The sequence below is a fragment of the Crocodylus porosus genome, unplaced genomic scaffold, assembly GCF_001723895.1.
Source record: "Crocodylus porosus isolate Cpor-Errol unplaced genomic scaffold, CroPor_comp1, whole genome shotgun sequence".
Taxonomy (NCBI): Eukaryota; Metazoa; Chordata; order Crocodylia; family Crocodylidae; genus Crocodylus; species Crocodylus porosus.
Window position 1 is genome coordinate 91,076,828 of NW_017728931.1, and position 12,212 is coordinate 91,089,039.

The 12,212-nt window shown below is 40.4% G+C and overlaps 1 protein-coding gene across 5 annotated transcripts in view; it reads right to left on the reverse strand.

Annotated features, from left to right (window-relative positions):
• PPHLN1 (periphilin 1) overlaps positions 1–12,212 on the reverse strand; it is a 118,424-nt gene that overhangs the window by 51,184 nt on the left and 55,028 nt on the right. For all 5 annotated transcript variants that reach the window (XM_019543364.1, XM_019543367.1, XM_019543366.1 and 2 more), the window contains 2 exons: positions 12,064–12,146; positions 2,926–3,045 (listed from right to left, as the gene is read on the reverse strand). In XM_019543364.1, coding sequence (XP_019398909.1) covers positions 2,926–3,045; positions 12,064–12,146 — 203 coding nt within the window. The remainder of the gene's footprint in view (positions 1–2,925; positions 3,046–12,063; positions 12,147–12,212) is intronic.

The window sequence follows — 12,212 nt, forward strand, 5'->3', positions numbered from 1 at the left end:
CTGTGCTGGGGGTCGGCAGGGGGCTCTGCGGCTGCTGAGGGGGTGTCTGGGGGACTTCGGGAGAGTGGGGGCGCAGCGGGCTTCACCCGCGCATCTCTCACTGCTCCGGAGCCTAATTCTCATAAAGACCTGATTCAAAATAATATTTGATAATCCAGGAATACTTTTAAACTAGTTCAGGAGGCTTAAACCATTCTAAGCTGGCCTGTACATCTGGATGCTTGTAGCTCAAACCTCATTTAAACCCACCCAAGTATTATGTCTGTCCACACCCAGTCACCTAAATTTACTTATTGTACTGATATGGAAAAATGATTCAGAATGCAAGGTTAATAGAAAAGCAAAGAAAAATGATGACAAACTACTATACAGTGGAACATTCCAGTAATGAATGGGCTCAGAAAACACAGCTGTTAAAGGTAGTAGCTTGTACAAAAGCAAAATGGAGGAAAAACTCTGGTAAGATTTGTAAGTAGTAAAAGAAGGTTGCAGAACATTAAACTGCCAGAAAAGGTTAAAAAGAATGAATTAGTAGAGTTCCCTGAGGGCCTGCATAAAGTTCTGAGGCCATATAAATAATTAAAATAGTTCTGCAAGTCCTGTTACTTTATTAAATCTCAAAATGCTGTCTCTAATCGAGTCATGCTGTCATTTTAAAGAAAATTAAGCATGTTAAAATGTTTAATCCCAATCAAAGAACGTCAAACATTAAGTACCCAATCAAAATATTTAAATTAGAAAATGGTGTTACAGGATTGGATGGTACAGTATGGTACATTTTTACACTAACATACTAAGCAAGATGTATATAACTTGCTTACAAAGTTGTACACATGTAGGAGACATAAATATGCACACACTTGTCACAATATTACATTCACGTAACAATTTTATGCTTCCGAATAATTTTAATATCTACAAGAGAAAAATATTTATACCTATAACCAGATTATTTTAAATGTCAGAAGTATAACTTCAAAATACAGATTGCCTGTTTGTTCCTCGATTACTGGCAAACAAATGTAACACAAACATACACTAATTATATATTTAAACAAATATTTACATTATATATTTATACAAAATTCTCTGAATTCAACAGTTTAAGCAGATATTTCCAGCACAGAAGAAAATCAAAATATTTAAAGGACCTTGTGTACATTATAAGTGTTACTTTGTTTTTCTTGAATAAAGATCATATCAACCAGTAATGCTGAAAAGGGAAGTATCAGGTTGGAGGGAGGTAGCAGGCACAGAACCTAAGGAGGTCTTGGGATTGATTTTGTTTAATACTTTCATTAAAAACTTTGATACAAAAGAAGTGTGCTGATAAAATTTGCTGATGACACAAAGTTAGGAGGCATCATCAATAACAAAGAAGGATTGTGATGTACTACAAGCTTAACCAGACAATTTTGAGAACTGCGTAACTGAGATGGTAAGAAATTCAATAGTACAAAATTAATGTTCATGCACTTAAGGATCAATAACAAGATCATGTGTTATAATCTGGAGGGTTGCCCACTGAAAATGGCTGAGGAGAAGGACCAATGTTCATCACAAAATGACTGGCAGCCAATATGGTAGAGCCATAAAAAAAGAAATGTGATCCTCAGATAAGACCTAGATCAGAGGTTCCCAAACTTTTTCTAACTGCATAGCCCCTTCCAGATTTTCCAGCTGCCCACATACCCCTGCCAGCATGTTTTATATTTTAATCCCTTAAATGCCAATTATTATTATAATGAAAATTAAAGCTGCCATTACAAAATCTCTCCTGTGTGCTCCCAAGGGTATGTATACCACAGTTTGGGAACTCCTGCTCTAGACTATATTACAAAGTTCTGCGGGCAGTGTTGTCAATTAGGGGTGGAAAAAGTCTGCTTCTGCCATGCCTGTTGTTCAGGGCTGTAGGTATTGTTTTAGGAGCAATGCTAGGTCTGTATAGGGCACGCAACCACTTCATCACTGCTGTTAATGTAGTTAAAATGTCGTAAGTCCCTGTAATGCAGAGAGACTAAATGCAATCGAAACTGAGGTATAGCCAACAGAGACAGGGAAGTATTACCATCATCAGACAGGACCTTGGTAAGATCTCAACTAAAACATAATGTTCAAGAAAGACGAAATCAAATTGAGACAGGTGCAGAGAATAGCCACTAGCATGATCAAAGGAATGGAGATGAGTCTAACAAAACGAAGTCTGAGAGGAGATAAAATTGTTGTCTTTAAATACCGATACAAAGTAAACAGCATGAAGGAAGACACTGGCCATGACCAAGTTTAGGCTGGAAATTATGATGGTTCTAAACATCAGAGCAGTGAGGCTTGGGAATAGCCTTTCAATTGTAGTAATGGAGACAGAAAACCTAACTCCTTTTAAAGTGGAGCACACTTATGTTAATGAAAAACACTGTATTGCCTATAACTGTGCAGAACTAGACCTGATGAGCCAGAAGATCCCTTTACATTTTTTTAAACCAATAGATCCTCACTTGTCTATTTTAAAAATCAAAAGACCCAGACAACTAACTAACAATTTGATTCAAAATTCCCTTGCTCTCTTAAGACCCAGTCCTGCAAGAAACAAAATGAGAATACAAGGAGGGTCTGGCCAACAGAAGCATTCTTGCATGTCAAAGGCCTTTATCTGTCAGGTGTAGATTAATACTAACTAATACTGTGCCAACAAAATTTACAGGGAGGTTTTTTTTTTTTTAGAAAACGTAAGCTCAAAACACAAGGCTCAGACCCCCAACACTGTGTGTGCCTCAACTGTTATTCGTTTGCAAAAAGGTATAAACAATATACAAAAATGATCAGCCTTTCTGTGAATTATAAAATGAGAAATCTAGAAAAGTTCAGAAAAACAAAGGAGTCTAACTGTTGTAATATTTTAAAATAAATATATTTTATCAGACTTACATCATATTCAGTAATTTCAGGTAAATTGCTTTCATCAGCATTCTCTGCTTTTTCAGCTGCCCACTTGCTTGCAGCCTCAGCAAGTTCCTTTTCTGATAGCCTGCTACTTTTTTCCAGGGCCTATACAACAGCAAAGTTACAGGTTAGCTTTAATATAAAATAGTCACATATTTTAAACAAAGAAGCAAGTAATTATTCAGAATCAAACACAAGTTTCAAAATGAGGAAAATAACCAACTATAGAAGCCATCTGTGTGACAAGCCACATTTTAGAAATACAAAAATACCCAAATCCAAGGATATGTTTTACTAAACCAAAAAATGGGCAAATTTTTTGGAGGAAAAATTAACAGCTGAGTAGGAATGTTAGCAAAAGTTCAGGGAATTTTTGGATTTTAGTCTTAATTTTGTTCATATATATACAAAAATGGTGTTCCTCCAAAAGTGCATGTGTGCACATATATACATATACACATAAAAATATACATATGGACATATATACACACACATATAAATACATCCATATACATACGTACATATATACATTGATATACGTGTGCACGTGCATATAGAGGTATGTACACATTGATGTGTGCACACATGTGCGCAGAAGTATGTATACACCTATATGTGTGTATGCATGTGTACAGAGTTATGTATGTGCACAAGTGTGCGTGCATGGATATGCACTCAGTTTTGGAGGAACAGTTTTATAAATAAATTTATATGCATAAAATGTAACCAGGGTGCAAGCAAAATCTGTAAAGCCAGAGACAGACCATTCTGATTGGGTGATATATGGATGTCTGTAGTTGATTGTTTATTATTAGGATAGTAGAAGCCAAGTAATGCACTTAGTGCGGAAATAATTTCTTAAACAGTATTGATGCAACTATTTTTGTTTGAAAAGGCAGATTAAAAAGACCCCAAAGCAACACCCAATTCTATTTCAAATGACCTACAATTTTCCATAAAAGACTGTCTTAATGGAGGCATTATTCTGATAATTTAAGTAATTTATGGAATAATCTACTTGCATAATTATCTTATTATTCATTGTAATATATACAGTACTTACCATTCTATTTTTATTTAGATTGGTTATTGCCTTTTATCCTTGCAAACCAGACAGAGCTATTAGATCAATCAACACTTGTGTCTGACTTCTTTTTGCATAATACTACAAAGCTCCTCTTTGACTATCTCCTGAATTCAAGTCTTAAGTCTTAAATCAACACTTCCATTATCTCTACTCTATGACCTCAGCAAGAGTCTGAAAAGTTTTTTTTTCAGTGACTTAATTCAAGCATCTCATTACTTAACTGATGCATATCACAGAAAAATAGAATGCAAGTCCAGAGGCAATAGAAGGCAACAGACGTATGAGGCAGGCAGGGGGGATAGTGTGGGTAGCCCAACTCATTTTTCCCAGCTGTTCCAAGCCTTCCAAGAACAATCACGCAAACCATTCCAAGCTGCTATTTTCCTCCATATTCTTTTCTCCAAAGTCTATCTTCTTCAATATGACTTCTTCCCAGCTGCCAAAAACCTGCTGTGACAATTTCCTCCCTTTCCTTAAATGTGGCCCTTGTGAATATTAAAATAAGACTTTGATTTGTCACTGGTCAGCTCCGTACTACATGAAGTTAAATCAAAACACCATGTCACTTAACATTTCAACAGTCCTACAAACAGGATCTGATTGGATATAAATATGAAATATAAGAAATAGAATCTGCATCAGAATTATTTCATTCAAGTCACAAACAAGCCAATAGATATACAAGGAATCTCAGGTGTATTTCATTTTTTTTTCTTTGCTGGGCCAAGTGGCAGAATTCTCAAAGGTACATTATAAAGAAAGAAAAACAGAGATAAAGGAAAATATTTCTCACAAGACAAAGTACACCATATCTAATTTGACCATTCAGGTTATCAGGATAGAATTTTGTTGAGTCAAGACTGACCATTTAAAAAAATTAAGGAAGAGAATCCCAGATACATTTTTCTACGTCTCCCTCCCCCTTACTACATATATAAACTACAAAAAAAAAATCCTGCTTTGCCTCAATTAACAGAAAGCAGTTACTTACGTACTGTATAGTTCTTTTGTTTTTATTTTGATAAAGACTTCTAGCCTTACAGTCAAGACAGCTGTTAAATGAAAACACCACTGAGTTGTTAACTAATGGCTATAAATAGATAACAGCAGCTTGTGTTGCAAACCATGCATATATAAATAAAAAGAGGTAAAACACAGTCAGAAATAAAATTTGATGTTTTTCAGCTAGTGAGTTCAGTAAAATGAGTTCTTCCCTTGGCAGGAGCTGCCACATCATTTATTTGTCCCCCAACAAGAGGAGTGTGTAGTAATAAAAATAGACAGCACTTTATACTCAGAAACAATTGAAAGCATAAGTCTTCAAAGTCTTGAAAGGCTAGATTAGAATTTACCAGCTCTTTAAAATATGCAAAACAAAAGTTCAAAATTCGCAAGCATATTTCATATATCAAACTGTATGGTTATTTACATTACTAGCTTTCAAAACCTACTCTCTATAGACTATAACTTTGTATTGCAGGTATGGTGATACCACTAGAATGTTTGTCACCTTGCAACTGCTGATGTATGGTACATCTGGTACTGCTAGAAGTTTTGCTGGCAAAAAAAAGGTACACTCCGGATAGAAGGCAGAGCAGCATGGCACCTCTGAGACTAACTGGTTCAAAAAGGCATAAGCTTTCATAGGCAGCAGCTTACTTTGTCAGCATGAATGGGATGAATGAACTAACATTCATAACACCTGAAGAACTAAGCCTGTCACTTAAGAAAGCTTCTGCCTCTCTAAATAAGTTGTTCTGTAAGGCCATGTCAATACAAGCAAGGACTTTTGTTCCCTCAGGGACAAGAAGCAGCAGTACACCTTGTGCCCCTCCTACTTTTCCCTGGGGAATGCCTGTGCCACACGCTCTCTGGCGCGCAGCAAGTTACCCCAGGTGGAATAGGGGAGGCTAGGGCCAGCATTAGGCTGGCCTCAGCAGTCTTACCTTGGTCCTGGGCACCTTCTGGGGCTGCTGCAGCGGCAATCCTGCCACTTGGAGCTGGGCCAGCAACCGGAGTGTGGCTCCAGCTGCCCTTTTTTTTTTTCCGTAAGTTTTTTTGACCCCAGGATCTCCCAGGGTCAGGCCCCACTTCTCTGCCCCTCCTCCCATGCTGCTACCTTGCAGCACAGAGAACAGCTGAATGTGCAGTATCTGGCTCTGCAGACATGTCTTCGGCACCACATACCACACAGCCATGCTCATCTAGATGCAGCCTATGGTGCCTTGCCTTTTGCCTAACTTCAAACTAACACAGCTAACAAATGGTCTCTACTGATGGATAAAATAATGGTTATCAACCTTTTAGACTTGAGGCACCTTTCAGAAAATGCCAGCTCTTAAGTTTTCACTTGATTTTTGACTAGAGAAAAAATAGAGCAATTCTAGGATCTGGAACCAACATTCAAGGGAAGTGGTGCTGGCTCCTACCCTGGGGGTCTTTAAGAGGAGGCTTGATGCCTACCTAGCTGGGATCATTTGAGCCCGGTTTTTTCTCCTGCCCAGACAGGGGGTCGGACTTGAAGATCTACAAGGTCCCTTTTGACCCTACTTCTATGATTCTATTGCTCTAAAACTTAGAATGACCACAAAAGTCAGAATGGTTTTGGCACCATAGATACCTATTTGAAATCTCTGGTTTTGTCTTGTGAATCAAATTTGCACCCCTAACAGTACTGGCAGTGTGTGAAACCCTGCTGCACCTTTGAAAGGTTCTCCAGGCATCTTGGTTGAGAATCACTGGGATAGGAGGTGAGGGATAGAAGGTGAGAGATACAGAGGTCAAAACTGTCATGTCACTGGAGTATATCTTTGTTGCCTGAGCTTTGACTGGGATGAACTAGTTGGGGATGATCTTGCTTTGAGCAGGTGGCTGGACTAGATGACCTCCTGAGGTCCCTTCCAACCCTAACTTTCTATGATTTTATATGTTAAGATCAAAACTTCTTACAATGTCTTGAAATACTTATACATATGTGACAAGTGGCAACTCTCGGGGCCAGGTCTCCTACTGGCCTGCCCACCTGTCTCAGAGGGACAATCCACCCAATCCCACCTGCCATGACTTTGCTGTTCCCATACATGGATGGTACGTGCAGGAGATTGCCCATTACTGCCCCAAAGCCAGGGGGCACTATCTGTGACTCCATCTTCCCCTACACCACAGCCCATGCCTTGAAGATGGCCTCCAGATTAATATTATTCCCAGTCTGAAACTGGAGCAAACTGAGTCCAAAGTTGGGCTCCACAAACACACATTCACACTACCTCCCCTCTCACAGGAGGCCTCTTCCACTCTGCCCCTCTCTCATCGGGGCCTCTGGCAACTGCCCGTTACCAAGACACACTCCACTTTCCTGCTCCTCCTTGAGCCCTCCCTCTTGGGCCATCAGGCTTCGCTACTCTCATACTGGCCTTGCCACGCAGCCCCTTTGGTTCCTGCGAGTTCCCCTACTCTACGTGGTCCGGCCTTGTGCCAAACCCTGGGCTAATTCTGCCCCAAGCCTCTCACCGGGCACAACTTCTCACTCGGCTGGTCTTTGGGTTGTCCTTCAGGCCTACTCTGTGTGGGGCTTCCCAATGCTTTCCACACTACCCCCTCTGGGGTCTCCAGGATCTGTATCCTTGCTAGGGTCAAGCACCTACACATGGGCATACCTCGCCCCCACTACTTCCCCAGCTGCTTCCAAAACCCACCTGAAGATGGGAGCTGGGGTTAAGGTCATCACCTTTCACCAGAGAGGTAACTGGCCCGGCATTTCCTGGGAACTCCCGCGCCACTACGAGCCCACCAGGCCTCCCTTCCCCAGCATGGTGCATTTTTAGGTCATGCCCAGGACCAGGAGCCTCTAAACCATCCCCATAAGCTCTTGCCCTTACCTCCAAGGTTGTTCCTGCTGCAGCTCACCTAGGCGATGATTCTGCCTCTCCTGGCTGCAGCAACTGCAGCCTTTATATGCCTTGTTCAAAATGGCTGCCTATCGCTCATCAGGCACCTGGGTAGCTGCCTGCCTCTGCCCTTAAAGTGGCAGGCACCCAAAGGTGCCCTGCCACGCTATATTTAAATAAAAATAAGTATTCTAAATCCATCAGGGTCTGTCAAAAATACTACATATTTTTCCAAGTAAAGGAAGAATCGGAGGGAAATAAAATCTAACTTTTATACTTTTTATGAGTATTGTAGAATAGGTCAAGTATTGTATCAAGAGCTTCCTTCTGTGGGAGATTCAGGAGCTCTGCTACCAGGACAAGGAAACTGACTAAGTCATCATTGGCATTAAGAGCCAGTCCCTGACTGCAGAAGAAAGCATCTTGTATATTTATATTAAGTTTATCCACTCAGCCTACATAGGTGGTCCACAGTCTTTGCATCTCCCTAGCTGAGCTCAGTGTTATAATTTTGAATATGCATGACGCCATGATGAAAACTCACTCTCTCCAGTTCATGGAAGAAACGCTACCCAGTAATTAACAGCACTTGCTTGTAGTTCTGAATATTTCAAGTAAACTATATTTGCTGTCTCCTTGCATGTTTTCACAGAGAAGCAAAGAGATAGAAACCAGTTTTCTCAACTATTTCCCCATCTCTATACTAATAAAACAATGCATATGGGTTACACAAGCATTTTAGAAAAGAACTGAAGTACAAAAAGGTTAGCTGATTAAGATAAATTATTTAAATCTTCCATTTATATCAATCCACCCTAACCAAGGGGTCCTGGATTCATGACTGTGCTTCTAGGCGCAACATGAACAACAAGGATCAGCCCTAGCTATTCTTCCAGCCTAGTTTCAAAATAACTTGATAAAGACATTTATTTTTAAAATGCATTTGGGACATGAATATTAAGGAGGGAGAAGAGCTTTACAGGCTAAAAAATAGTAACAGCACAAGATTAAATGTCTAGTGAATTTAAACAAATAACAGCAGCATGTTGGCTGCCGTGATCCCCCCGCTTTACCTGTGGAAGATTAGGGTGTTATGTCTTGTGTTGTGTAAGGGTTGACTGTGTAATTTTGCTAAGGGGTTAGACAATGGATTTGTGATTTGGATAGAGTTGATCTTGGCTTAAGCAGGGCATTGGACTATATGACCTCTTGAAGTCCCTTACAGCCCTCCCTACCTCTCTGATTTCATGAAATTCAGATAAGAAATTAGAAGATTTCTGCCCATCAGAAAAGTAAAGTTTTGGAAAAGTGACTGAGGTAAAGAACATGAATTGCTTCAGAACTGAATATAAGCATATGGAAAGCACAAGGCCATAGACTAGGAAGTTCTTGGATCGACAAACTGCATGCATGACATATGGATTCAAGCATTTGCAATCTTCGTATTGGGGTATGGAGGTAAACACTTTGAACCGCATAGTATGCGCCTGTAAAATCTCATGCATCTGCAGCTATGGAGAAATTTTCTTCCTTTCATGTGGTACTTGACCTACTCTACCTCCTCTTCCGGGGCCAAACCAATCACCAAAATTTAGGTTGGGCAAGGAATCCTGATCCCCATCTGCAACCTGCAACTCCAGCTCAGGTTGACAATATTAACCAATTTCTTCCCTGCATTGCTGTGGTCATTATCTCCCATTCTTTTCATCTATCCCTTTCTTTTGTGCTCTGTGAAAGTGTGTATGAGTTTGCTTTGGGAGATGTTTAGAAATCCATAGTTAAACAATACTCCTATGTAAAACTACATACAGGTAATACCCAAAGAAAAATAAATATGCAAATCATGTAAAACTTTCTGATAAAATAAGAAAGATATATCACATGTTGCTTAGAAAGTAGAAATGCAGTTCCATCTATTAGTGTTGAAGCATTAGCCTTAGCTTCTGAATTTCATTCCATTCACTGTCTTATGCCATGTTTTAACTTCCAATAGAAATTTTCTTTTAGCAGTTTGTAAATGTATTTAACTAAGTTATGTAAAACAGCTAGAAACTGATTTGAAGTGGCTCCATAAAGTAAAACTGATTTGGGCTAAACCTGTGCAAAGAATGTATGTGTAAAAGCCTGTATGCTGGATGCCCTGCCTCCAAAATGAAGTGAACAGCAATCTCTTCCCAGTAAAATGTGTTAAAAATTAATGTTGGAAGACTAGTTTAACAAAAAGAGCTACTTAAGTGTTAAATATTAAGAACGACATAATGGTGCAAAAACCTGAAAGCCCTCCCAATTAACAGTATCTTTCACACCTACAAAAGTTCTATTCTTTCATTCAATATTTACATGTTTGGAGTGTTCAGAGTTCCAAAAGACTTTTTTTCCCCTTAAGAAAGTAACATAAGAAACTGTGCACTACCTGGGGGAAAGGGGAGGGGAGGAATACCATCTTCTATAAGACTCTATACATCAGGAACAATATATCATATTGTGTCTATGTTTCCCCTTAATACAGCTCTCAAAATATGTATGCATTTACTGTAGAACTGCCTGCTTTTATGCTTAGATTTTTTTTGCAAAAGTGTTTTTACTGCTATAGAACTGACAGAACAATACTGAATACTGTAGGGCTTATGGGCTTATTAGGTTAGCTGTTCAACTAATTACCATAATCATGTAATTGGCTGTTTTCCAATAAGATACATTTGATAAAAACCTAAATGTCATCACAACATTTAACATTTCATTAAAATCACCTTTAACTGGGAAAAAAGCTATTAAGCAAAAAGTGGTGGACCTTTATTCTTAAGTACTACATTATAACTACCACTAGTGAACTGCCCATCAAGAATAACTGTGGATGGGGGGGGTGGGAACGGACAGCCACCATCCTGCGCTACCACCGCCTCCCAGGAGCGTGGGGGTGGGGGAAGGGAAGTTTGCACACCACCACCCACCGCCCTGTACTGCTGCCGCTCTGCATCCAGCTGCAACCCCCCTGCCCCACACACACACACACCTGTCATTCTTGACAGGCGTTCTTGACACAGCACTGGCTACAGCCACATCCCAGAAGGAACAATACCCCTCAAGAATGTTACGGACAGAAAGATGGACTAAGCCCTTTATGTATATAGAGATTCTCCCCATCAAGAGCTTTATGGATCTGCTTCCCATACCCTCTCTCATTACCACTGTTTCTTACTCCTGGGTTTGCTGCAGACACCATATTTACTCAAATCTAAGGTGAGGTTTCTCCTACAAAATCAGCATGAGGGAAACAGCCCCTTGTCTTAGAGTTGTGTACAAAATGGAGGTGCGGCAGGCAGCTGCTGTAGCTATAATTGTAGACCCAAGTCCAAGTGAGACCCACAGCAGCCACCTACCCCTCCCCACCCCCCTCACCCTTCTGCAACTTCCGCTCCTGATCTCACTCCGGCCCCTCTCCCCACTTACCGTCAGGCACAGCTTGCCATGGAGCAAGTGGATTTCTGTCCCCTGCCTGGCCAATCAGCAGTGCTGATGCTGCCGTGTTGCCTGGCAAAGGCTTCTACATGCTGTGCTTCTGGAGGGAACAGAGCCCGAGTAGAATCTGATAGTAAGGGAGGGTTGGGGGAAGAGGGAAGTGGGGTTGGGGAATGGGGAAAGAGGCACAGGCTGGGACAAATAGGGGGGAGAGGCAGAGACTGGTGGGGAGAAGAAGCAAAGAATGCAAAGGAGTGGAGGGGAGAAGTAGAGACTGAAGGAAGAAACTGGGAAGCAGTGGGGAGGTGCACAGCGTGTAGAATGAGGACGAAGAGGCAGAGACTGTGGGGAGCAGGGGATGAGGAGGCGCAGGTGACAGGTAGGGCAGGAGCTGCATAACCCCACCAGCCACTGCTTTTCCTGCTATAGGAGGAAGGGCACACACATTCAAGATGCTCTCTGATCATTAAATTCTATACCTGGAAAATTATAGCAAATTTATAAATATTTCAAATGTATAATCTAATTGGGGTGGTCATCCTAAATTTGGGGTCATCTTGGATTCAAGTAAATATGGTAAATGGAAAGGGCTTGTTTTTTTTTTTAATGGTAAATTGCCTCTTTCATTTGCCAAATAAGCAAACAGGAGTCTGAAAATCATTTTAGGGACTAATATTTAAAGGCATTTACCTTTGAAGAGGGTACTGCTGTTGAACCTGATGGGGATGCATCTCTTGATGTTTTCAATGACTGACCTGAAGGCCTTTCTTTACCTAAAAAAAAAAAAAAAAAAAAAGAAATGCAGCTGTCTGCATAAAGCAATATATCCTGCTGAACCG